Source organism: Penicillium riverlandense (assembly GCF_028828495.1).
Source record: "Penicillium riverlandense strain IBT 135883 chromosome Unknown utg000001l_segment0_segment0, whole genome shotgun sequence".
Taxonomy (NCBI): domain Eukaryota; kingdom Fungi; phylum Ascomycota; class Eurotiomycetes; order Eurotiales; family Aspergillaceae; genus Penicillium; species Penicillium riverlandense.
Window position 1 is genome coordinate 588,705 of NW_026643194.1, and position 25,847 is coordinate 614,551.

At 50.6% G+C, this 25,847-nt stretch overlaps 11 protein-coding genes across 11 annotated transcripts; 10 read left to right on the forward strand and 1 right to left on the reverse strand.

The window, feature by feature from the left end:
• Nucleotides 1–418: 418 nt before the first annotated feature.
• On the forward strand, nt 419–2,474 carry chiA1 (class III chitinase ChiA1; the record flags this gene model as incomplete). Its single annotated transcript, XM_057191658.1, has 3 exons — nt 419–523; nt 578–995; nt 1,048–2,474. The coding sequence occupies 3 exons, from the start codon at nt 419–421 to the stop codon at nt 2,472–2,474; spliced, it is 1,950 nt and encodes a 649-aa protein (XP_057056611.1).
• Nucleotides 2,475–3,976: 1,502 nt separating this feature from the next.
• N7474_000244 (cytochrome P450) lies at nt 3,977–5,749 on the reverse strand (the record flags this gene model as incomplete). Its single annotated transcript, XM_057191659.1, has 5 exons — nt 3,977–4,090; nt 4,152–4,907; nt 4,964–5,082; nt 5,145–5,388; nt 5,453–5,749. The coding sequence occupies 5 exons, from the start codon at nt 5,747–5,749 to the stop codon at nt 3,977–3,979; spliced, it is 1,530 nt and encodes a 509-aa protein (XP_057056612.1).
• A 1,132-nt stretch (nt 5,750–6,881) lies between these two features.
• On the forward strand, nt 6,882–8,245 carry N7474_000245 (uncharacterized protein; the record flags this gene model as incomplete). The annotated part of the gene is made up of 5 exons (XM_057191660.1): nt 6,882–7,040; nt 7,103–7,484; nt 7,550–7,667; nt 7,739–7,806; nt 7,860–8,245. Coding segments are annotated over 5 exons (1,113 nt in total), but the record flags the coding sequence as incomplete, so codon positions are not given.
• A 798-nt stretch (nt 8,246–9,043) lies between these two features.
• On the forward strand, nt 9,044–10,244 carry N7474_000246 (CaiB/BaiF CoA transferase family protein; the record flags this gene model as incomplete). Its single annotated transcript, XM_057191661.1, has 2 exons — nt 9,044–9,107; nt 9,163–10,244. The coding sequence occupies 2 exons, from the start codon at nt 9,044–9,046 to the stop codon at nt 10,242–10,244; spliced, it is 1,146 nt and encodes a 381-aa protein (XP_057056614.1).
• Nucleotides 10,245–11,743: 1,499 nt separating this feature from the next.
• On the forward strand, nt 11,744–12,478 carry N7474_000247 (uncharacterized protein; the record flags this gene model as incomplete). Its single annotated transcript, XM_057191662.1, has 2 exons — nt 11,744–11,933; nt 11,997–12,478. 2 exons carry the CDS (start codon nt 11,744–11,746, stop codon nt 12,476–12,478), a joined length of 672 nt encoding a protein of 223 aa, XP_057056615.1.
• A 952-nt stretch (nt 12,479–13,430) lies between these two features.
• Nucleotides 13,431–14,522, forward strand: N7474_000248 (uncharacterized protein; the record flags this gene model as incomplete). The annotated part of the gene is made up of 1 exon (XM_057191663.1): nt 13,431–14,522. One exon carries the CDS (start codon nt 13,431–13,433, stop codon nt 14,520–14,522), a length of 1,092 nt encoding a protein of 363 aa, XP_057056616.1.
• Nucleotides 14,523–15,216: 694 nt separating this feature from the next.
• N7474_000249 (putative chromatin assembly factor 1 subunit A) lies at nt 15,217–17,151 on the forward strand (the record flags this gene model as incomplete). The annotated part of the gene is made up of 3 exons (XM_057191664.1): nt 15,217–15,798; nt 15,859–17,000; nt 17,052–17,151. 3 exons carry the CDS (start codon nt 15,217–15,219, stop codon nt 17,149–17,151), a joined length of 1,824 nt encoding a protein of 607 aa, XP_057056617.1.
• Nucleotides 17,152–18,993: 1,842 nt separating this feature from the next.
• N7474_000250 (glycoside hydrolase family 18 protein) lies at nt 18,994–19,998 on the forward strand (the record flags this gene model as incomplete). Its single annotated transcript, XM_057191665.1, has 1 exon — nt 18,994–19,998. The coding sequence occupies one exon, from the start codon at nt 18,994–18,996 to the stop codon at nt 19,996–19,998; it is 1,005 nt and encodes a 334-aa protein (XP_057056618.1).
• A 911-nt stretch (nt 19,999–20,909) lies between these two features.
• N7474_000251 (uncharacterized protein) lies at nt 20,910–21,787 on the forward strand (the record flags this gene model as incomplete). The annotated part of the gene is made up of 2 exons (XM_057191666.1): nt 20,910–21,586; nt 21,634–21,787. 2 exons carry the CDS (start codon nt 20,910–20,912, stop codon nt 21,785–21,787), a joined length of 831 nt encoding a protein of 276 aa, XP_057056619.1.
• A 480-nt stretch (nt 21,788–22,267) lies between these two features.
• Nucleotides 22,268–23,670, forward strand: N7474_000252 (uncharacterized protein; the record flags this gene model as incomplete). Its single annotated transcript, XM_057191667.1, has 4 exons — nt 22,268–22,589; nt 22,644–23,071; nt 23,133–23,317; nt 23,361–23,670. 4 exons carry the CDS (start codon nt 22,268–22,270, stop codon nt 23,668–23,670), a joined length of 1,245 nt encoding a protein of 414 aa, XP_057056620.1.
• Nucleotides 23,671–24,984: 1,314 nt separating this feature from the next.
• On the forward strand, nt 24,985–25,442 carry N7474_000253 (leucoanthocyanidin dioxygenase; the record flags this gene model as incomplete). The annotated part of the gene is made up of 2 exons (XM_057191668.1): nt 24,985–25,243; nt 25,300–25,442. 2 exons carry the CDS (start codon nt 24,985–24,987, stop codon nt 25,440–25,442), a joined length of 402 nt encoding a protein of 133 aa, XP_057056621.1.
• Between the last annotated feature and the right edge of the window lie 405 nt (nt 25,443–25,847).

Sequence of the window (25,847 nt, forward strand, 5' to 3'; positions counted from 1 at the left end):
TTGGAAAAGGGGAAGCCTTGCAACTAGTCATTCTGGACGGTGGGGTGGTGCAAACTACATCATTAACCAGAGGAACAGGATGCATAAACTAGGAAGCTGGGCTAATTTCCACACCTGGCTTCCTCTGCTCCGATTTGACGCCTACACATCCCATTTTGGACCCGCAGACTAAGCGGCAATGGTGGGTGAGGCGCAGAGCCCCAGGCTATTAATATACCCCCCGTCCTACTTCTCTTCGGATGTTTCCTCTTTAAACTTGCAAACAACTGTACTCCCTCTTTCCTTTGAGTGCCTGCCCAAGCAGACGTTTGTCTGCGTCCTCTCGTTGAGTTACAACAACCACACTCCTTTGTTATCACCACATTCTATTCTTGTCACTCTTTTCCCTTCATATTTCTCGTTCATATTTCTCTCCACGATGGTTCTTAACAAAGTTCTGGCTGGGGCAGCTGCACTGTCGGCTCTTGTGCCAGTCGCTCTTGCCTTGGATCCCAGCTTGAAGACCAATGTTGCAGTTTACTACGTGAGTCCCCCTACTGCTGCGATGGTCAGACTCTTAAGCTAACCTTACGTTTAGGGTCAAGGTGCCAACCAACCTCGTCTCAGTCATTTCTGTGAACAGACCTCAATGGATATCATCAATCTGGGATTTGTCAACACATTCCCAGAGGCTGTTCTAGATTGGCCTGGGGACAACTTTGGCAATCAGTGCGACGGTGTGCTGTTCCCAGACTCGGAACTACTTTCGGGATGCCACCAGATCTGGGAGGATATCCCCACCTGCAAAGACATGGGCAAGACAATCATGCTCTCTATTGGCGGCGCCTATACCACTAACGAGGTTATTCTGACGGATGAGATTGCAACCTGGTTTGCAGACTTCCTATGGTACTCGTTTGGTCCTTATCAACTCAGCGAGACATTATTCCCTCGACCATTCGGAAACGTCGCAGTTGATGGATTTGATTTTGATATTGAACACAATGGTGGAGCCGGTAAGTTCGCTTTGCTTTTCTAAATATTTCAATTATGCTGACGCGAACGCAGGATATGCTACCATGATCAGCCGACTTCGTGAGCTTTTTGACACATATCCCGACCAGAAATTCTACATCTCTGGCGCGCCGCAGTGCTCGATTCCCGATGCGCAACTCGGGGATGCCATCGAAAATGCGGCTTTCGATTTCCTCTGGGTCCAGTTCTACAACACTCCAGCCTGTGCGGCCGCTAATTATGTCAGTGGAAGCGGTAATTTCAACTTTGATGAGTGGGTGGACGTGATCAGGAACAGCCGCAACCCTGAAACCAAGCTGTTTGTCGGCCTCCCAGCCTCTGAAGACGCCGCCAACCCAGGATACTACATCACTCCCGATGAGGCGAAGACTCTGGTGGAGGAATATATGGGTCTATATCCTGAGCATTTTGGAGGAATCATGCTGTGGGAAGCGACTGCGTCGGAAAATAATACGATTGACGGCTTCACCTACGCTCAGCATATGAAGCACATCCTCGGGGAGTGTGCTCCTCCGTCACCGCCGCCTGTCCAATCAGTCACTCCACCCCTTTCGTCTTCTTTGGCGCCCACGAGTACACCATCGGTTCCTGCTATCCCATCAAGTGCCTCGCCTTCTGGCCCTTCGGGTTCGGGCTCGAAGCCATCAGTTCCCGGTCACCCATACAGCTCAGTCCCCGTATCCAGAACCACCACTCCCAACAAGTCTGTTCCTGCTGCTTCTTCTCCCACTCCTCCCGGTGTCCCTACCACTAGTGGCAGTGAAATTCCGACTGGTGGTGTGAATCCCAGCGCTCCAGGCATCACTAGCGCCCCTTCAGTCACACCCACTCCGTCGACTTCAGAGCCCGTGACCATCACGACGGTGATTGTAACCTCATACACGGACATCTGCCCCACGGGTTTCACCACAGTCTGGATGACAATTACCACGACATACTGCCCCGGAAATGGACCTGCTCCTTCTACTGCCACCGAGACTGCCGGCGTGACCCAACCTGGTTCGGGCCCGACGAGTACTACTGCTTCGATTCCTGAGGGATGGACTACCACTGTCACCGTCTGCACACAATGTGCTCCGACCCCGACAACAGTTACTCTCACTCTGCCCTGCACCATGACGGCTACACAAACACAGCCGGAGATTGCCCCCACTTCTGTTCCCGAAGGTTATACCACGACCGTGACATTTTGCAAGCACTGCGGCCCTACTGGCTCGACGGTCACCATCACCGTGCCCTACACTCTCACAAGTGCTCAGCCTACCGGTACGTCCTATGTTTCCAGCAGCTCTCCCATGGTCGTCTCTTATCCCTGGACCACCGCATCTCGCGCTCCAGCGGCTCCTACTACGACGCCGGAAGGAACGTCTCCAGTTTATACCGGCGCGGCTTCTCGTGGGGCAGTGGTGACTTCATTTGGGACCATCTTCGCTGCCCTCTTGTCTCCTTTTATGTTGTGATGTGAATTTTCGATGTTCGATATTTTTTGATTGTGTCTCTACAATTTACTTCTTTTCCTGGATCTCCGGACTCGTTGGAACGGCTTCCATTTCCAATGACGGAGTGATTGTTTATATTTAGCAATATAGATGACCCGTATTTAACTCGGAGATTTTCCATCCTCTGCCCTCTGTTATTTTGTCGTAAAACCAGCTGTTTTACTACTAGCCACCATTTCTTCGTTTTCCCTCTTCGCTTCCTGCTAAATGAGACAAACACTCCTTGATGGACGAGAAGGGGACAATTCAAAACAAGCCTTGTGATAATCGCTGTCCTCAAGTAATATTTATATCTGCAGTGGTAAACATGCGTGAGTCATCAAGGTAGTAGCCTAGGAGTGGTAAAAGTTTCAAGCAACCTCCCGAAGCCTCCGAGACAAGGTCACTGGGTAGGAAGCAGATCATCGATGGTCTTGATAGCTAAAGATAAGGACACTATCACGTCCTAACGCAATACCAAAGTTACACTATTTTTTGCCGAGCTCGCTAAATAATAGCTAGTGAATGACGGTTATACTAAATAGGCAAGAATCGAAGCACACCCCTGTTCATGAACCTTTGAAACGCATAGTAGTAACCTTGGCGGACATGGCTCCCAATTCCTTTAGACCCACCTAAAAATCTCGAAATGCCTAAGCGACCATTATCATTCTGTTCAGCGGGGTGAGTGGAGAACGGCTGGTCTTTGGCCCCCAAAATAAAGGCCAGAGTGAATGATCGTCATGACTGAACATCAGAAACGTAATTTTTCAAGGTCCTCACTGTAATACGGGTATCATTGTCTGCGTTGCATGCAACTATCTGTGAGAGGCCAAGTCTTGGGAAGAGAACATTCCAATCCATTGAGAAACTGAGGGCTGGAAAAGAAGAAAACAAAGAGAACGAGCGAACTTCTAAGTACACGGTTTGTGAGAGCGAATGTGCGTATATGTGCGTTAACTGGGTGAAGGGAGTGCTAACTTAACAGTGCAATAATGAAGATTTAAACATGACAGAATGAGATGGAACGATATTCTAGGGTAGAGCCACCACCAACAGAGGGAGTACGGCATATAACACGCTAACGTAGTATATAGTGCTTTTCCATAAGTCTGTAACCCTGTACTTACTGCCTAAACGGATGACGAGTCCAGACTTATGGAACAGCACTGTGCATTAGTTGATGATCGAAATTTAGCCATGTACTCGTGCGGACGATCATTCAGGTTTTCAGAGAAACCTAAGATGGTCCACACTCGGCCCTTTTTTTGGAAGGGCTTCAATAGCGTACGGCGTCTATGGAACCCAGTTATCCGCCCCTTTTGGTAGCAAATGCCGTGCCATAGTCCAAGTCCCCTCCCTAACTATGTATTGGCGATTACCATAACAAGGCAACTAACAATCTCATTGGAGAGGCAAGCACCACAAAGTCCAGAAATCTTGCAAGGTACCACAGAAAGTCATTGAATAACGACAGGTGACCACTAGACATTAACGAAACTGTTTTCCCGTTCCTTAATGTGAACAGGAATACTCTTCTGTCTCACGAACCATGAATTGGTAACCTCCCATTCATGGTTTTGGCTAAGAAGGTCCATCTAGATGTGAAATCAGCTTTCCTGTCAAACACAAATAAAATCAAAGGGAATTAAAACGTACATCAAACGTATAGAAAAGGGTGGCAATAAGCTTATAGCTCTCTAGCTGGGCAAGGTATCTTCCTAGGCACGCTCGAGAACCAGCTCCGAAAGTAAAATCAGTACCCTTCATTTTGGAAAATCGAGATTGATAGACCTCATCAGCTTCGCCGGGGTTTTGGAGCCAGCGCTCCGGAATAAAGGCCTCGGTGTTGGCACCAAAAACAGACTCGTTCTTATTGATGACCCATGGATTCATTCCCACAATGGTATTCTCGGGCACGAATCGCCCGTCTGGGAGAACAAACCCTCCTTTAGGAACGATCCTCTCTATCATAAGGCCCACGCCTGGGTGAACTCGCATCGCCTCGCGCATGACCGCGTCTAGGTACTTAAGGCTCTGGAGATCTTTCCATTTGGCCGGCATTTGAATGTCAGCATTACGGAGTTCCTCGCAAAGCTTCTTGTGAACTTGTGGGTGCTTAAGTATATGGTACACGGCAGAACACATCGTGTTAGCGGTAGTGTCACTGCCGGCCAGCACATTTGAGAGCAGATAAGTGATCACCATGTTATCGTTCACGATATCGGGGTACTTTTCCTTGGCCTCCAGAAACTTGTCCAGAAAGTCTGCGTAAAGACTCTGAGGGGATCCATCTTGCATACGTTTTTGAAACTGTTCCAGGCTGAAGATGTTTGCCCAGGAGAAGCCAGGTGGGCCTATGCGCACGACCGGGTTCTTGTCAAGTACCAAATCCAGAAGGGGGATTTGGCAGATCTCAATACAAGTCAGAAACGGAGAAACCACATAGTTGGCTTGATATTTGAGCTTACAGAGGCGAAGTAGTCAAGAGTTTTGTTGGACCTCTTCAGGAATCCCATGTAGTCACTTCCAGCTTGCAAGATCCCGAGGTCTTTGGAGAAGGTGATCTGGCTCATCAAGTCCCATGCAACTAGAAATTCAAGCATTCGAATAAGCCATTTTTCCAGGAAGATTTTCTTAAATCACACTCACAGAAGTTGAGGTAATCGGACATCTCGCAAACCTTGCCCGGGTAAATGAACCTTTCGCGCAGTTTCTCAAAGAAGAATTTGATCGTCTGGTCCATCCCGGGCTCCACGTCCTGGACCTTGCTCATGGAGTACAGCCCCTTAACCGGGCGGATAAAGGTGGAATGCCATTTCTCGTCCTGGTGCGAGAAGAGGTTCTTGATTCGCACTCCCGATACGACAACGTCGTTCACATTGTACATGTCACTCTACCAGTTAGTTGATTTAGATATGCGCACTCTCGGGATAATGATCATCTGTGGGCTGGCTCACCTTCATCCATGGGTTCTTGGTTGTGAAAACCTGACCGACCAAGTCTGGATCCGACAGACTGAGAATGTTCGGTCCCATTCGGACTGCTGGCCCATATTTTCGGTGAAGTGCATTGTGCGTAATGTCACAGCGACCCCTGAACACGTCTTGCATGCGCCAGAGATTGGTAAAGCTGGCAGGGACTGGCCCTGGGAATGATTTTAAGGGTGAACGAAGGTAATTCCAAAGGAAACGAGAGGCAAAAGCAATGATAAGAGACAGCACCAGGTTGATGGTGAAACTTGCAGGGGAGATCATTTTTGCTGAGACTATTACTGATAATTGCACCGTTTGACACGACGGTTTCTCCTTTGTCCGTTAAATATGGTTTGGCAATGGGGCGAAACCGGGACATGACAGGCCATGCTGCGCAGAATTGCCGCGATCCACATGGGTTAGAACCTTGGGCGGGTCAACCTATCGGAGTAGGTACATTAGCGCGTTTGAGGTATGCAGGGCCCGCACCGGACGGGTAAACGGACGTCCTCTGGAGAAATACAGGCAGGATTCGCTAAGGTCAATCAGCAAGCCCGTGCTGTAAGTAGCAGCTCTTACCGACTCCACTACGTTTACGTCTGTCACTGAGCTACTAAAATTTCCTGTGATCAATTCCTCAACGGCTGGGTCTTTCTCCTTATAAGTCGGTTTCTAAGTTATAGTTATACGTTTAATGCACTATCGCAATGCTTATTTACCCCTTCTATGGCATCTATAGAATGTGCTCAAAGAAGACTAATGTGACTGCAGCGACAGAGTCTCGGCAACTGAGAAAGCCCCTTATTCTGATCAAAACTTTTAGGGGTAAGGGACACAGTTCGCTTGGGGAATTTGAAAATCCTGCTGTTGAAATAGCGTGCGCCCGAGAGAGGAAAGGATGATCCTGTGTATATGGTATCGAAAGGATTTCTTTCGCTTTGGCCCCACGAGGGTTGTATGTGCGGGATATAGATCCCTGTTGTAAAAAAAGGTTCAGGTGTTTTATTTCTACTCCATAAACGAGCGCTCCACTCGCCCGCAGATCGGGCGGCCCGTCTGGCCCCGATATAACAGGGGCCAAAAAACCATAGCGAAAGAGGAGCGTTCAGAGCTGCCCCATACGACATAGCGCCCATTCTAGACTTTTTTTGACACCTGTCATGATATACAAGTGTCAAATTAGTACTTTTGTCCCGTGCAAGGATTATTATGACAGGGGAAATACGGAGTAGACCACGGGATATATTCATCCCCTGGGAATCACTTGATTTAAAATGTATTATTAAAGTTCCTCGGCTTCACCATCCGCAAGACCCTATATAAGTCGTGAATATACTTTTCACTTTCTCTGTTTGATCCGATATATACAACCCTGGGGGGGGGGGAAGGAATTTGAGTGATCATGGTATCAGAATCTGCTATCTTGGCTGGGCAAAATGAGGGACCAACGATCCTTGCGACTATCTGGGTCTTACTTGTGGTTCCTGGCTTGGTTATGGCTTTGCGTCTTTACTGTAAAGTGATGGTCAGCAAATCTTATGGATGGGATGACCTTGTGATCTGTCTTTCATGGGTTTGTGGCCGATTGCTCTTAACATCTTATTTCATGAGCACTCTGTTAACTCTGTCTCGCAGACTCTACTTCTCGTCTACACCGTTTTGTGCACCTGTTCAGTTCAGATGGGAGTTGCCGGAAGACACATCCACACCATAGCAGAGCCGAGCAAAGTACCACCAGGTCTGGAGCTTCTCTACATTGGTTTTGTCATCGTGATTATCGCATGTGTTCTAGCCAAAACATCCTTCGCAATCACACTGCTCCGCATTGTTACTAAGGCCTGGATGAAGGTCTTTCTGTGGTTCGTCATCATCACAATGAATCTGATCATGTGGTTGTGCGCGATTTGTTATCTTCTTCAGTGCAAACCAGCTGCAGCGTTATGGAACGCAAAGCTTATGGCTACAGCGGAGTGCTGGCCCACTCATATCTTTGAAACTATCGCTCTTACGGCTGGAGGTAAAATAGCCCTACTTCAAAGGCAAACAGTGGAAAGACACATGCTTACCGTTTCTTCTCCTTAGCTTATTCTGGATGCATGGATTTTGTTATCGCCCTTTTCCCATGGATCATTATCTGGAACCTCCAAATGAAGCGACATGAGAAACTTGGTATCGGCATCGCCATGAGCCTGGGTGTCTTGTAAGTACTACCATAGATCATGCCAGCTTTCAAGACGGAGTATCGCTAACGCGGACGGAAAATAAATACAGTGCTGCTGCTACGGCTTTCATAAAAACCTCGAAGCTTGTGAATGTCTCCAAGGTTCAGGATTTCACCTGTAAGCAACGTATACCTAACTTATCCACTGCAATGTACTTACAAAAACACTAGACTACAGCTCTAGCATTATCATATGGGCCTCCGCCGAAACTGGCCTTACCATCCTCGCCGCGTCCATCCCTATGCTACGGATTTTGTTCAATCGCTTCCGCACTAGCTACGATGAAAGTGGGCCTCCTACTTCCGGCACTTACAAGGTATCTGGCAAATTCCGCAGTTACCACCGCGCCGGTCCGTCGGGAGTATACGACCCCAATCCGTATATTTCTAACAGTGGTGCTATTGCCATGACCGACTGGCGGGATAATAGCAGTCAAAACAGCATCCTCGGCGCGGAAGAAATTAAACAAACTCAAGAGGTCTCACTGACTTATGAGAAGCGGACAGACAATGAGAGAGAGACGGGAAACATTTTCTCTTCTAGACGACATGTGTGAAACCACCCTTAGAACAGTTTGACTGCCAAAAATGGTGTCTGGTGGGAGTCTTCGGGCCGGTTTTTGCGCTCAATAACCCCCTGGCCGCCTACGGTAAATCCCGCGGGTTTGGGCCACTATTTCGCAGGTTCTTGGCCTGACCCATGTTGCATTTGAATGGTACAACAAGAATTTTCCCCAGAAACAAAGAAAACTTCTCCATCTTTCCTGTCAATGACGCGACAGACAAGAAAGTCTCCTTCATAGATCAAGAGATAGGACAAACCGAAAGAAAGTGCTCATTTTGGGGTGCAGAGTAAAAAGAGTAGACCTTTTTCTCATTTCTTCTGCTCCCGAATCTAAGTCAAAGAACCCACCAAATTGTGCGGCTGATGGCTCATGTGACCAGTTTGATGGGAAAGCGGCTTCTTTGGCAGGTGCAGTGGCGCGACAAAACGTTTTTGGGGGGGGGGGGGGGGGGGGGGGGGGGGTGGTCAAGCGGCAAGTCGCTCTGGACGTTACAGGAGGAAAGGTGGCCTTTGCTAGTCTCAAAAGCGGTCACTTTGACATCAATTTCACAGGCACTCAGATTCTATTTGTAAAAAAGGTATAGAGTTGGACCATTTATTCCATTTCAACGGATGTATAAATCACGTGATGCACAAAGCCCTCTCTCCCCGCATCCACTTCCCCCGGACCTCGGCAGCAAAGGATCCTCGTCATCCTTTAAAGACACGGCTGTCACAATGTGAGCTTGTCTGCATTCTATAACTGTCCCCCTCAACCCTGCCACCCTCCAACCTCTGTTCAATTCCAGCAATGACTCTTACTGCTCCGCCGCTTAAGGGCATTCGGGTCATTGAGCTGGCCGGCCTAGCTCCAGGTATACTCCCTCAATCGATCTTCCTCTAGCAACAACAACTAAAGCAGAAATGTAGGCCCGTTTGCCGGTCTCCTGCTCGCCGACTATGGTGCATCCGTTCTCCGCGTCGACCGCCCCTCCGCCGCGAGCGCCGATCAACTGACCCGACACAAGACCTCAATCACGCTCGATCTGCGAGACTCCAAATCGCGAGATGTTCTCCTGCGATTGCTCACCGCAGCCGACGTTCTCATCGACCCGTTCCGGCCCGGAGTCCTTGAACGCCTAGGTCTATCTCCAACGGATGTCCTCCTCAAACACAACCCACGCCTCATCGTCGCGCGCATGACGGGGTTCCGCCGCGACGGCAAATACAAAGACATGGCAGGCCACGATATCAACTACATCGCTGTGTCTGGAGTTCTATCAATGCTAGGCCGGGCAGGCGACAAACCCTACGCCCCAGGTAATATCCTGGGCGACTTTGCAGGTGGCGGCGCCATGTGCTTCCTAGGGATTATCCTGGCACTAATTGCGCGCACACACACCGGACGCGGACAAGTCGTCGAAGCGAACATGGTCGACGGGTCAGCATATCTCGCGACGTTCCCGCGCCTAGCGCGCCGGAGTCCCGCGTGGAATGGACCGCGCGGCGAGAACCTGCTAGACAGCGGGTGCCCTTACTACGATACATACGAAACCAGAGACGCAGGCAAGTATTTCGCCGTTGGTGCCCTGGAACCACAGTTCTATGCGGCGCTACTACGTGGGCTGCAGCTAGACCCGGCTGCTATCCCTGCGCGCGAGGATCGCGCCAATTGGCCTGCTCTTCGCGAGATATTCACTCGCCGATTCAAGGAGAAGACCCGGGCCGAATGGGAGACTGTCTTTGATGGCACTGATGCTTGTGCAACTCCTGTGCTAGAGCAAAGCGAGCTCGAGGCTGCGGGCTACGATCAGCGGCCTGCAGTACATCTCGCAAGCACCCCGGCCCTACCCATCGGGGCGGATGAGGGCGGCTGGTCCGGGGGCGGACTCGCACCTGGTGATGGTGGAATAGACACCCTCACGTCGTGGATGGGGTGGAGACAAGATAAGGATTTCAAAATTCGTGACGACGGAGCACTGGTCGCGGCGAATGACAAGGCGAAGCTCTGAATGTGGTGAAGATTTAGAACATCGAATTTGTTATGCAGCTAGGTAGACAGAGATACATTTTCTAACCTCGGCGGTTATTTCCGTTCCTAGCCCTGTTGCGGAGTATGGATGCCCTGAAACGGATGATGTCATGAGTGCAAATTTCCAACACAAGCACATTTCCAGCGGCGCGAGTGGGTGTGGCGCAGCCGTTGGTCCGTTCGAAATACTGTATTTTTCATTTCAACCATCGTGCCCTAACTTCCAGCCACAGCTTCTAGTAGTCTCTGGTCCTACAATTGCAAAGTGCAAAGCCTGCGATATTTCCTTGCTGGGTGACTAGCAGATCGAAATTCCGCCGTTAGGATTTCCCGTTTTATCAGAGATAGCCCAGTGCTAGGCTATCTTAAATTGACTCTCGTGCAAAAATATATAGTTATAAATGGGGGGCGCCAGCCATGATGGATTGATGGAGAGGTACCTAATCAAATTACCAAATGGTGACCGGTGTGCTCGAATCTTAGCCTCGGAGGCTTGACCAGGTAGGTGTGCGAGTTCTGCGTTTACACTCTAGCAAGAAGTACGAGACTTCAATGCCTCCCAGATGGTTGGAGTTTTCAGATCTAGGATTGCTCATGCCGTCATCTGGGGATCGGAGTAAGAGGTATATATCCACGATCAAGAATCAAACTGAGTTGGATACACAGGAATAGACAGGGATATGCAGGGACATGAGCTCTAGAATGATGCCTTGAATCAGAACGACCCTTGGAAGGAACTTGTCAGAATCCATAGGCACAGTCCAAGAACCGTGGGACTTGGAAATAGACGAACGGCACTCGGTATGAAAAAGAAGACTGGCCTCCTAGCGCTCTCCTTGAGAGTGAATCCTGGTTTGAACAGCAACTGACCTGCAAGAAAATTTGGCTATAGTGCAAATTATTTCGAACAAAGGATCTTGCATTTGTTCAAGAAAAGTTATTAATACGTGAGGTCAGGATGATCAGCCACCGCAGTGATGACTTTTGATCCTGCCGCTTCTTTATAGTTCACGTCCCGATCCTCGCCCCTCTCGTCTAACCGCTCTCATACTCACGTCTCATCAAATAATTAAGAGTCTCTGGTTTCAATTTTAACGTATCAAGGAATTGCGCTAGTCTCCTGCGGATGGGATGTTTCCATGTACCAACCGAAGACTGTTGGCTGAACTACGTGGTGAAGACGATCAGCGCCGTTGCCTGGCTGGCTTTCAAAAATGCAACTTCTGCGTTTCCAGCAATTCGAACACCTTCTATTGTGAATTCTACGTATTCCGAGTAGGCTGTTCTCCGCATTTTGTGCATCAACAGGGATGCGTGCAACCCCGCAATCTGGACAAATGCATGCATCTTCAAAGGATCAACCCGCGGCAGCCGGGCCTCGGCAGCTGAACATTTCCATCAATTCATTTGATCAGTATATATACGCATTTGAAGCACTCGAAGGAAATTAATTGCTTTGAGATCAACGTCCAAACAACCATGGCGTGCGCAGTCCCCACCCAGATGATCATCCTGCCCATCCAGGAAAACATCCCGATCGACGTGCCCTCTAGCAAAGAAGGCCAGATCTGGTCCCAGGTGCTGAACACCTTCGAGAGCTGGCCGGGTTTCAAGCGCCTCTACTGGGGACGAAAAGTCGAGCAGCCGACACAAGTACATCTGCATATCAGTAAGTGCATGACCACAACAACAGAGCGAGGAAAAACACGCAAATAACGACGTCTAGCTCGAGATAACCTGCACCAGCACTACGCGCTGATCGCCTCACCCGAATGGCAGCAAATCATCCAAGCCCTAAAGCCTCTGGGCGTCAACAAAGCCACCGATCTCACCGTCCGCCATGCCATGATCTCGGAGTTCTCGCCTAATCCCCGAGCCCTGGGCAATGGCGCCCCCGTCAGCGGTACGGCCATTTATCTGACTCCTGATCCGGGGGCATGGGAGAAGATGTGGTCACTATGGACCAGCATCGTGGTCAACATCCCCGGCTGCATTGGCGTGACGGGTGGGTGGATGGTGGAACCGGTGGAAGGTACGAGCCCCTGCTATGTGGTGTATGTCGGCTGGGAGAGCATTGAGATCCACGATGCCTACCATGAAACCAAGGATTTCCGGCGTAGAGTGAATATCCTGCGCGAGCATAACAAGGGGTTCCGGGAGTATGGACATATTGCGTTTGCGCACTCGCGGAGTCGGCGGGAGGCACATCTTTAGTCTCATCGTTAGTCGTTACTAGTTGTTTCCATCCCTGATAATCGTCCCAAATCCTGAGCAGTTCCTTGATTTTGGTACATTGAAATGAAAATAACGCCGTTCGCACCGCCACAATGGCCGTGCTCAGGTACATACGGGGGTTGACTTTCTTAGTCCATCTATGCTTATTATTGTCTGCGCTCCTCCTCATGAGCTCAGAAGAAAAGGAATCTAATTCGTCTCCTTAATTCTGATTGTTCTACATATTAACCCAAATCCCCCACAATTGTCCATACGCTGTTAAGTCATCGGGTCATGATGTTTCAGTGGCGGTGCTGAGTCAGGCCGTAAGGTTCCGCCGTCCAAGGCCCCCAGCCAATCACGCCCGAGGCGGCCAAAGTCTCTTGCGTAGTCTCCCATTACTATTCCACCCTCCCCTGCTCGCCTCGACTCCTGCTCACCCTCACCGTGCCCACTTCCCCCTCCCCCTGATCCATTCCCTGATATCGGCTGGTTGGCGACACTTGCCGTCCCCCGACTTTTCGCTCGCTGTCATCCCCTGAAGAAACTGCAAACCTCCAGCAGCGACCCGAGGGGCAATTGGGTACCGCCAAGCACTTGACCCTCGTGTGGGCGCCAGCCGATCTCTTTTCACTTGCCAACCATCTGACATTCACAATTTGCCAGCAATTTGTCCTGGATCGCCGTGAATGAGCGACGCCTTCAGAGAAGCACACCCGTCGAGCCGATCTTGCAGTTGCGTATACTTTGGTGGGTGCTGAAGCCGCAGATCCCTTTGCCTGTCAGCCGCGCGCAACGGACGCTTGGAACTTTCCTCCTGCGTCCAAACAGTGAGGGACTTTGCACCGGAGCTCTTCTTTTTGAGCACGCGGTTGCCGGCCGCGAGAACTTTTTTGTGCCACACGGTCGCATCTGCCAACGTCGCATGGCCGGTGTACAGCTGCCGCCCAACATGACGGACTTTCGACTGCCCATCCACCAGGGCCCTCCTGCACGGAAGCCAGTGCCCGGCATGGCGCAACCATACGCTAAGCAACCCTACGATACTCCACGGACTCAACTTGCTCCCCATTCAGCCGGCGCCCCCACCGCGCACAGCCGGACCCGCACCACCTCCTCCAACGTGCTGCCCTATTCTTCCGCTTCGCAGCAGTACACGACCGCAACGGCCGCGCCGCTGCCTTCACAGACGATGGCTCCTCCGACAAACTACCCGTCTGCCCGACGCATGTCCAGCACGACGACATCCACCGCCTCCACCGGCAACAACCATATGCCACAGGCAGGACCTGGAGGCCCGGACATTCGACGTAGCATCTCTTCTCGCTCAGGCAACGCGCAGGTAGGGTACGTGGCTCTCATGCGGCGGCAGAAGGCGACAGTTTGGTGCGACCGGGCACAGCCGGAAGATCCGCGCGTGCGAGAACAAACGCTACGGGACAAGAAGCGAGCGTACCTGGAGGTCCATGGCGCGGGCGCCGGGCGGACAGGGACACTGGCCAGCGGTAAGATCCGCCATGGAACCAAGGGCACTAAGGAGTTTTCACCGTCGAATCTGGTGGGCGCGAAGGTGCCGGTGCGATTGAGCGCCAATGAAGTCGGAGATGCCGAGGACGACGCGCACAGCAATGACGGTGCAAGGCACCGCCGGACTGGTAGCGGCCGCAGCTCCCTGGGCAGCCAGCGATACCCTAGCGGATACTCGCGAGCACAAGGCACGATGGGCAGTAACACCACGCCTCCCAATGAGAAGACGGAACTTCCTGACGTGTCAGAGAATACACCTGCCGAGATCCAGGCCGAGGAGAAGAGTCGAGTCTCGTCTCTAGTCCAAGACGACTCTGCTACCACCCACAGCAGTGCCGCTCACAGCAGTGAGCAGGAAGACTTCGTGCCCGACATGGAGGCTCCGAGCGCAGCCGTCGCAGCCGCTTACAATGCCAAGAAGGTAGACGAGTTGCGACGCCGCGGCAGTGTTGACGAAAGAACTACCTCCATGACCAACGTGCGACTATTCGTGGCGAACCCGGATCTCAGCGACTAATCCCCCCCCAATTCCCCACCCCCCGGGGCGCCTGACTTCCTCTTTATGGGTTCTTGTTTCTTTTTGTTATTTCCCCTTTATTTCCTTATGATTTTGCCTGTTTCTCTCTCCCTGGTGGGACGATGCACATAATCTCTAACCTCGCTGAAACTCCTCGCTGGGCCGAACTAGGACAAGCGTCGGTGGTGGTGCTCTTGCAATGTCTATATGTCTCTTGTCTTCTTTTTTTTTTTGTGCTTGCATCCGGAGCCGCCCTCTGCCCGGCATTGTGTGTCCTAATAGCCTTTTCCTTACTTTCTAATGCAGATCTGGGATATTAATTGTACAGCGAGGGCTTCTTCATTATTTTTATAATCCGATCTGTAGTTCGTGGTTATTCACTCGAAATCGTATAGTGCTGATGACTCAGCGACGCGGGCGCGTGATCCACGCGTCTCTCTCCCTTTCGCTTCACCACCACTGTTGCTGGTATCCCGCACGCTTTGTTTTCCCTTTGTCCCTCGCTCCTTCATCGACACTCCCTTATCATCTTTTACAGAACTCCCTCTCTTCGCTCTCACCCATCAACCCCCCCGTCATTCCTCATGAATTGAATGCACGACGAATCCTCTTTCCCACAACAGCGACCGCGCTCCCATATCACCACGCTCTCTCCCGCCAGTTTATCTGGGGGTCATCAATCAAAACACGTACCATGGAGTCCAACACGAGTCTCTCGCCTCTACCACACACTCTTTCCTTTCCGGCATCACCATCTTTGGGGCCACGCAAACGCTCAATTCACGAAGTAGATGACGGCGCGCTTCCTGCCCCCGAAGCCAAACGTCCACTCGTGCAATTTAATGGCGACAATCAAGAAAACCGAGACCCATCGGTCTCGGCGTCCTCGGAGACCAAGCCTTCTCCATCTGTTGAAGTGGTGATATCACCGCGAAAGCCCTCTGGTGAGGAGACTGCTCCAACCACGCCTGGCCCTGCTCCTACTCCTGCTCCCAAGAAGCGGAAGCTCTCACCAGCTAGCAAGGAGGCGAAACAACACGAAAGGGAGGCAAAGGAGCGCCAGAGGCTCGAAGAGAAGACTCGCAAGGAAGAAGAGAAAAAGAAGCGAGAAGCTGAGCGCGAAGAGGAGAAGAAGAAACGCGAAGCTGAGCGTGAAGAGAAGAAGAAAGTTAAGGATGAAGAGAAGGCCGCGAAAGAAGAGGAGAAACGCAAGAAGGAGGAGGCCAAGGAGGAGGAGAAGCGCAAGAAGGAAGAGGAGAAGGAGAAGAAATCGAGGGTATGTGAATGCAATCCTCATGCTGCCTGCGCCATGCTAACTGACCACCGATCCTTCCAGTCACAAATGAAGCTCAACTCCTTCTTTACCAAACCTCCCGTTCCCTCTGCATCTCCCAAAAAACCCAACGTCACTGCTTCTCCCAGCAAACCACCTGCCGAGAGTGACCCTGTTTCCACGGAATCTGCGCAGGGCACACAGACAGACTATCAACGCGCATTCCCTGACTTCTTCTTACAATCTCACACCACTCTTGCACCTGCACATCGCTTTGAACGAGACGCAGATGCCCTCCTACACGTGCAGCAGACGGTCGATGCCTGTTTGAAGGCTAGCAGTGCTTCCGAGTCCCGTCCCTTCCGTCCTTCTGAGGTGTTCCAGATGATGTCGTATCGTCGCCGGCGAGGGAGACAAGCTGCCTCGGTGAAAGAGATCCTCTTACGCATGCATAGCTCTACGGACGGTGCGAGTGATGTTCCGGATACAAACACGAGCTCAAACCCCCAAAAGTTACTGCAGCAGATTCCTATAAAGTCCCTTAAATTCGCTGAAGATGTCCGGCCTCCTTATCAGGGGACATTCACACGAAATATTCCTGAAGATTCAGCCATGAAACTGTCCCGCAACCCATACCATCGGGGACTTCCTAACACAAACTACGACTATGACTCGGAAGCGGAATGGGAGGAGCCTGAAGAAGGGGAAGATCTGGACTCTGAGGAAGAAGATGAGGGCAGTGACGAAGGGGAGGACGATCTCGAAGGGTTCTTGGACGATGAGGATGATGCTCTGGCAGGGGGCAAGCGACGGCTCATTGTTGGCGACCTTGAGCCGGTGTGTAGTGGTATTCGGTGGGCGACAGGTGTCATCGACCCCGAGTTTCGGCCTTACCAGATTGAAACCATCTCCGAGACCGTCAAATTCCCCATCAAACCACACTCAGATGAGTACTGGCAGAAGCCCCAACCCAATAACCCTGGTCCCGCCAAGGGGCGGGTTGCGCCGAAAAGCCTGGGTCCTCAAACACTCCCTGCTTCCTGGGGCCCCGCGGGCCAGGCAACACCAACCGTGGGAGCTGTGCTGCCGGCCACGGTGTCAAAGGCTAAGCGACCATTCCCACCGGAACAGCTGGACGAGTTCAAGAAGACGGTAGAGGGCAATGATCTCAGCAAAATCGGGCTTGTCGAGATCTTGAAGAAAAAGTACGTGTTGATGTGTTTATTGTAACGTCCATGCTGACCCGTCTCGTTCAGATTCCCCAAAGTGTCGAAAGATACCCTGAAGGCTACACTTGACCAGGTTGCAGTCCGTGTGGGCCAGAAAGAGGCTGACAAGAAGTGGGTGTGCCGATGATATGACTCGCAGCCAACAAGTCGCCTCTTTACGACTACGACCCTCTTGCATGCTTACGAATTTTTACGACTGTGCGGTCTCCGGTGCTATCTGCTTCTGAAGCATCCTATTCCCAAGACATCTGTACCCATGGCGTGTTTCATTTTACGGTTATGGTTATGTATGCCAACCAGTCCCAGTCTAGTGAACAATACAGACTACTACTCTGCCATATCACCGTGTCCGGTGTAGAATGGAATTGTACCCACGCCCCCATGTTGCAACGGCGTCTCTGCCAATGAGAATATACAGGGCCTTATGTAGCTGCGTTCTGCCAGATCTAGGAGCTCTGCCGGATTGACATCAGCAGTGGGATCCTCCCGCGAAGTGGTCCGTGACAATGTCGGTAGTTAACTATTCATAGCAACTTATTAATGCAGGCACTCAGGCGGAATGCACAATTTGCCATTGGGCCTGAAAATCCCCGATCGTCAGGCTCGCTCCAACTCCGTCTTGGCAGTGTCCTGCTCAGAAGCAGTTGCTCTTACTCAGGGTGGCGCTAACAATCGGGCTAAACGTGAATCCTTCGTAGATCATCCGCCACTTGCTTGGGGGCCAAGCTTGAGACCTGAATACTCTGGCAGGCATTACATGGGAAATTGTGCAGCTCTCTGGCCTGTCTTCGTCGTGGGAGGTGGAATTGATGTTGGTTATTTAGGCTACCCCTGGGTCAGGTTGTATTGCTGCTTCACTCGACCCCACTAACCATCCCACGCGCCCGAGTGCCGGCCGTGCCGACTCGGTGGCGATGGGCCTGGAAATACCCTGCAGAGTTTCTTTTCTTGGATATTTTGGGTTTCAGCATCTTGTTATAGTCGTCATTTGTCTTCAAGATCGTCATGTTTCAAGGCTAGCATGGCTGAGTGTGTGAGTGTCGGGGAAGTAGGTCGGTTGATGTACAGCCAGGAACCCGTTCTTTAGGGCTAACTACCGAGCCCGACGACTTTGCGTTCGTCAACCCGTTCATTTCTACGCGCCACGGCTCAACCATGGACGACATGTTTAACAACGGGAGGTAATTCGATTTGTCCTGTTGTAATAATATTATTGAACCCTTTCACCACGAATTTCTACATCGGGTAAGTGTGTGTTTCATGTTGACGACCAGGCCAGTGAACTACTACTGTACTGTAGCTACTAGGTAGTGTCATAATGCCTCCATTCAGGCATGGATCCCATCCATTTTCCCCAACTTTCTTACGTTACACGCCCCGTGGCCAATCTGAGTGAGATCCCGATCGTCATGCAGAACAAGGGGGCCAGGATCCAAAATGGGGCCAGACGCCAAAACGTGGGCAAGCTCTTTGGAATTTTATACACTGCCTCTTTACGAGATGGAGTGATCTTCCAATTCTCGGGGCTAGCTCTGGCAAATTGTCACGTATTGACTGGGACCTCTCTGTTGGATGTACCTCCCCGAAACTTCCAAGCCACAGGCACACCATGTGGCGATCATCATAACGTAGCCATCCTACATCTGACTTTGTGGATGGACGGAGAGATGAGATCCACCTGCTAATGGGGTCCAACTGTCCCTTCTCGAGCTCCTCGAGTGGAGTGCATAAATAAAGGAGTTTGCTCACGCCATCGATGGATTTTTTTCTTCATCCTCAACGTCGACAAGCTTCTTCCAATCTTCTTTCCCTGGTTCTTGACGAATCAGCTGTATAATCAATTTTTTGTTCTGTTCTATCGGAGTTGATCTCCTTTTCAAAATCTTCGACGGTATTCCTTGACTTGAATACCATCAGCATACATTCCTTGTACTTAAACACGGATTGATTCCCTGTTTTTATATCCAATATGCGTTTCACAACTGTGGCTAGCATCGGTCTCATGGCTTCCGCGGCGTCGGCTGTGCCGCACCGCAAGATTCGCCGTGATACCGGTCCCCTGAACGTTGTCTACTGGGGTCAGAACGGCGGCAGTGCCGTCGAGAACAACGATATGTCTTCCTACTGCACCGGACAATCAGGAATTGATGTCCTTGTACTATCATTCCTTGATAACTTTGGCAATGGCCAGATGATTCCTAGTGGTTCTTTTGGCCAGAGCTGCCGTGTTACCAGTTCCGGTGAGGGCCAGGGCTGTGAGTCCATCGGCTCGGCCATCACGACCTGCCAGCAGGCGGGCGTCAAGGTACTTGTCTCGCTTGGTGGTGCTTTTGGATCTTACGGGTTGGCCTCGCAGTCGGAGGCTGAGACCATTGGTTCGAATCTGTGGTCTGCCTACGGCGGCGGCGCCAATGGCACCGTTCCCCGTCCCTTCGGTGATGCCGCCGTCGATGGCTGGGACTTTGACATCGAAGTCCCCACTGGAAACGAGAACTACCAATACTTAATTTCGAGTCTGCGCTCCAAGTTTACCCAAGACTCGAGCAAGACCTATCTTATCTCTGGTGCTCCGCAGTGCCCGATTCCCGAGCCGAACATGCAGGCAATCATCACCACCTCGCAGTTCGACTACCTGTGGGTCCAGTTCTACAACAACCCCGGCTGCTCTATGCCCGCCCCCAACTTCAGCTCGTGGGTTGCGAACGTCGCCAACACTCCCTCCTCCGGCGCAAAGATCTTCCTTGGTGTTCCCGCCTCCGCAGATGCTGCCACTGGCACCTCCTCCGGCGCACAGTACTACGTTGACCCCAGCGCACTGGCGACCATTGTCAGCGGTATTGGCGCCAACAGCACTTCTTCTGGCTTCGGCGGTATCATGATGTGGGACGCCGGCTTCTCCGACGGCAACGTGGACGGCGAGTGCACTTTTGCCCAGGAAACTAAGTCTATCCTCACTACTGGCTCGCCTTGCTAAATTAGTGCGGGTTTGTTTCGGCTGGAGTTGAAAGACTACGCTCTGTTGTATATACTGTCTGGCCCCTGGGGTTGGGGTCTACGCTTTTCTCTAGACCTGTCTCTATAGAGATTTTGCATTTCCCTGCATTTGCTTTGCACCCGGATTGAATCCGCGGAAGACGCTCGTTGATGAATCATGTATTACGTGCTATTGAAGATTTTGTTGCTCGATATACCAATGAATATACCCCACCTCATTGTTAAAAATGTTTTCCTCTTTACACCACAACGCTAGGTGACGGTCAATCCGCGTGACCCGCCGAGACAGGTTAAATAGTAATCAAATCAAATCAGATCATGTTTTCTTCAAGATTTTGGTAAACTGCATGTGGTCTAATTAGATTGAATCAAGGCTACTATACTTACCCTGCTGGAAACTGTAGACTGGCCACTCCTAAGCAGATCTCAAGGGTAGTATAGCCACATTAGCGAGACGGTGAAAGAAAGGTACATCAGTTTGGTCGGAAACTTATGGGTACCCCTGTCATCGGGCAACAAAAGACGGTGAACAACAACAAGTCCGAAGGATCCAAGTCTCGTAAACACCCTTCACCTCAGCATCGCAGACCTCGAAAGCTTTGCTCCCACTATAGAGGTACAACCCCAATGCCCCACCCTGAGGGTTTCTCTGTATACATAAACCTGGCACTGGGTACTGACCTTTCAAATTCCCCTGGCATCTGTCACTGCAAAAATTTTCAGTTTAACAAAAAGTTCCTTGTGTTTCTACCTTTAGAGTCCCTTCTAAGACCAACAATGAGCCAATCACCACCCAACGATCCTTTGACTCAGGAAATTCAACAGCTGAGAGCTGATTACGAGGTGAAAAGAGCGCGGTCTAGTCTGGTTCCCACTGCTGGCCCACGGATCATGGACCTCAGTTTGGGAGTGGTTGATGGTGTTTTCTGCTACACTTATTGGTATGAACCGTCAGGCCAGTGCATCCGGCTGGCTGATATACCGGGCACTCTTTCTGGTGATGTTCTCCGCCTACATCGAAACCTGCCTCTCTTAGACGGCGACCACGAAATCATCGGTGACCAAATACGTCCCCTCAAAAATGCACCACCGCTTCCAGAGCCCGACGACGACTCCGAGGAACTCGGTCCAGTCCTCGCCTCACTCTCTGTGGTCGGAGTCGATTCCAGCAAATATTTTGTCAAGGAGGGCAAATATAAGAGCGAGATTCGGAATCTGCTCAAATGTCAAGGTGGATCCTGCCCAGGAGTGCCAAAGTCATCCCACATCATTCAGTTACTGGGAAAATCGCTTGATAGCAAGCTGGTTTTCGAGAAATTCAAGCCCCGCTACTTCTTAGTGTACATCTACCCTCTCGCTACCTATAAAGTCTGGATTCTGCAGATCATCTCCGGACTGAAGTGCCTTCATTCCCTTGGGATTGTTCATCGTGATCTCCGCATCGACAATATTGTCTTCTCCTCTGATACTTCTCGCATGGTTATTTGCGATCTCGAGAGTCGTTGGGGAAATCGTCTGGCACCTGAGGTTTCCCGCGAACCGGTGTTAGACGCTGGCTGGACGGAGAAGTCGGACATCTATGACCTCGGCTATCTTCTCAAGGGCATGATATAAGTTACGGAAACGTCCCGATTACAAACGCAGTGGAATGGCCTGTTCCCCCTCCTTCGGATGCCGTTGTGAAGGCTTGTATCCGAAATAGGCCTGAGGAACGCCCAAGTCTGGATGAACTATACGCTATGGTTGACAAGATCAAGGTGACTACTTAATAATATATGAATTGCTCATATACCCACATGCAGAATAATAATATGTATAACTCAGCTTCGAAGTTTGCGAAACCTTTCTTATTAAAGTTGACAATCGCGGCTCCTAGACCTGAAAGATTTGGTTTGTCTTAAAACGTAATTCAACATCCGTGGTAGGAGAAGGTGTTCAACACATAGATTGTCATCGCTTGACTTCTTAATTGTCCAGGGGCTTAGCGAAGAAACTTCTAGCCACAAAAGCAGCTATTTTCGGCGTCAATCTCACAGGCCCTCAGATTTATATGTAAATAAATTAACCAAGCAGGGCTCTTCAGGGCGGGTAGAGCACGCGGGAGTTCCGACCCGGCGGCGGACCGAGCACTATCAGGCTGACGCAAGCTATATCTGATTAGAGCTAGCTAGCTTAAATATCTCTGCTCGTTCAAAACTTTTCGCACCCAATTTTTTACTGACTATATTTCAGCTGTAGTTCTAACAATTATGTATGCCGACATCAGCAAACCTACACCCCCGCTTCCCCAGCCGAAGCCACGAGAGCTAGGACCTGGCCTTCGTCTTTTGCCCCCATTGTCTCGGCTTGGCCGAGGGCCAGGGCTTCTCTTGCTTGTAGCAAATTCAACTTCCTCCTTAACCATCGATAACGGAGTCCCCGGCCTGCTGATTAAGTGGGCCGAAGAAGGGTTTGCAGTGGTCGAGATCCAGGCCAAGGCGATAGCTGAGAATGAGGATGTCTTCCATAGGGCCCTCGAGGGCCTGAAACAATGTGCAGAGTGTGACTACAATGGCAAGGTCGGAATGATTGGTGAGTCTCGAATAGTCAAGTCTCGCCATTTGACGATTAACAGCGTGGTACCAGCTTATGACCCCGAATTGTGGAAACTCGCATCCCTTTCTGTGTCAGAGATTTCAGAGGTGGTCGGCACAGTTGTTTACGCGGACGAGCAGGACACACCTAGCTCTTGTTCAAGCAGCGTACCCGTCCTGCGGCATCTTGCGTCCACGTCGACAAAACCTCGGAAGCGGACACAAGAACTTACGGAGTATTATTACCCAAATGTGAAGTCGTTCAAGTTCGCAACGCCTTTTCATGATCATTTCGACTATACTACCGAGGCCGTGACGCACACCAGGAACCTTACTTTCCTCAAGCCGAAAATAGGGGGGCCATACTTTGATCTGGAGGCCATTTGGGATGAGCACACTTACTATGAGTTTGCCGACCGCTCGGTGGAGCACACGATGAGCACCATGGTCCAAGAACCCTACGTGAATCATGTTCCTACAGTATGTAGCTCTTCTTCGTCGCAGGCCTGGCATGATTGATTCCTGACCTGACAATGGGTAGATGACTGGAGGGATCGGCCGCAATCGTTTAGCGGAATTTTACCGTGATCATTTCATCTTCAACAATTCCGCGGACACGGTGCTGGAACTCATCAGTCGGACCATTGGCATCGACCGTGTGGTGGATGAGTTCATTTACAAGTTTACACATGATCAGCGGATTGATTGGCTGCAAGTACCCCCCTCGTCTCTGCCAACTGTCCCAAGGTCTGATCTTTTGATAATGCAGCGCGCCAGGTATACCGCCTACGAATTTGAAGATTGAAATTCCTTTCACAGCTGTGGTTAACATTCGAGGCGACAGGCTGTATCACGAGCATATAGCCTGGGACCAGAGCTCGGTTCTACGGCAACTTGGTCTCCTTCCGGAGTACCTTCCCTATCCCCATACCTTACCAGAGGGATACGAGTTCCCCCAGGGTGCTTCGATCGAATATCGTGTCCCCGCTGCTGGCGTCGACACAGCGAAGAAGATGAGAGACAGGAACTCCGTCGAGTCAAATGAGATGTTTAGCTTTAGGGTGCGCAAGAGCGGATAGAACGCTGAGAGCTGGTTGTTTGGGATCGCGCTCTTGTTTAGCACAGGCTCCAAAGGGAGCAGGAAGGAGCAAATATCTTTTAGATAAGATCGATCGTAATATAGTATTCCTACTCTAGCTATGCTGTGAACTTGAATGGTCAATATGCGATAAGTTCATTTCATTCCCTCATATATCCAATTTCACACAAAACGTGGGCAGCCGTATCGGTGTAATCTCCTAATACCATGATACAGGATGTCAAGGGCTGGATACGAGTCGTTTGTCGTTCCCATTACCCTCCGGTGAAGATAAGATTAGGTGTAGTTGCCGTGGTGCCGATCTTGGATCCGCTTCGGTAAACGCCCTCTGATAGCTTCCAGAACAGTACTCGGTCCGAGCACCCGCAACATGTTCCGGGCCCAAGCCAATATCCCAGCAAGGTTACTTTCAGATACCTAATAGTGCCGGATATTAGTTCGGCTCGGATGTTCGACAAGGAAAGCTCACCTTCCTGGCCCTCCCGGAGCTTATACTCTCGGATAAGGGAACTAGCCATGGCATATCATTTGAAGAATTGAAACTTTGATAAGTCTTGACCAAATTCACACTTCACACACAACCTTCATCTCGTGTACCAGAGCTACAGCATTTGTTGTCACAAGTCCCCGTCATGTCTCAAGCACCACCGGTTCCTGCCATCTCCCTTAAGAGTAAAATCAGCTAATCACTTAGAAGGCGCAGGATAAATGGCTAACAGCTACAGATTTTGCCTCTCGAAAACACGAGATCACGAAGCAGCTCGTCGACGCAGCTGAAACAGCTGGTTTCTTCACCCTGGTCGATCACGGCATTAGCGTCGAGGAGATCAACGCACAGTTTACCCTCTCCAAGGCCTACTTTCAGCTCCCTAATGAGGTCAAAGCCAGGATACCCCACAGCATCGAGACAAACAACGGTTGGGAATACAAGGTACGCAAGATAAAAACCGATATATCTCAGAGATATAGTCGCGCAGACATCATTAATCAGAAAGCTCTCGCAACTCACACAAGTATCAGTCACAAATCCGGCCAAGCACTGGGTTACCCGACCAAAAGGAGTCTTTCTGGCTCCAGCGCAACTCAGAATGGCCGACAGACGAGGAAGTCCCGAACTTCCGCAAAACTACCCAGCAGTTCATGGCCAAGTGCGAACACATCTCTGACCAAGTCTGTGAGTATACATGTTTCTTTTAGCCCTCAGCTGAGGAAGTATGCATTATGCTGATGGAATCGTACAGTGTGTTGCTTTTCGCTAGCTCTCGGCTTTTCAGAGGATCATTTTAAGAAAGCCATGGATGTCCATGCGCCCGACAACCTCACACAGATGCGGATGATTCACTATATGGCTTCTGAGAGTGCGGACGGTACTTGGCGAGCGGGAAGCCACACAGATATTGGCTGCCTTACTCTACTGTTCCAGCGAGATGGAGAGGATGGACTGGAAATCTGCCCAGGTCGAGAGAGCCACAACGACCACGGCATCGGAGACGTCTTCACGCCGTTGCCGGCAGAGACTGGCCCGATTGTCGTAAACATTGGCGATATGCTCAGTAAGCGTGCACTTTCTCCAGCAACTTCCAGATTACGACTGACAAAACGTTCCTAGTGGCCTGGTCTGATGATCGTTTGAAGGCAAATTTCCACCGCGTGCGAGCGAAAGACGTGGGAAAGAGCCCAGACCGATACTCTATTGCCTATTTTAACACTGGCCGGGACAAGGTCGTTATGCAGGGGCCATTGAAAAAGTAGTACGTGCTTTAATTCTGACACTCTCAAATTCTTCCTTGCTAACCCGTTTTATACTACAGCCCTCCTATTACTTGTGGGGATTATTTCCGCGAGAAGACGGAAATGCAGTTTGGACACAACTTTCGAAAACAGCCAGTGCAGTGAAATGGAGAACTCAAACTTTCTCTCCGTGAGCACAGATCAAGGATATTACGCTAACTTCTGATTTATATTTGCTTCTTGCAAAGAAACCAATTCGTTAATTTGAAAATTTCCTTGCTGGCATTCTGTAAACTTCGAAGGTCCTTTCTGGATTCATAGCTCCCAACTTTGGGGAAATTCTATGCAAACAAACTGCTAAACAACATTCTCCTCTTCCGACAGAGGGGGGTTAAATACATCCGCTTGGTTACATCTCAGCCAACT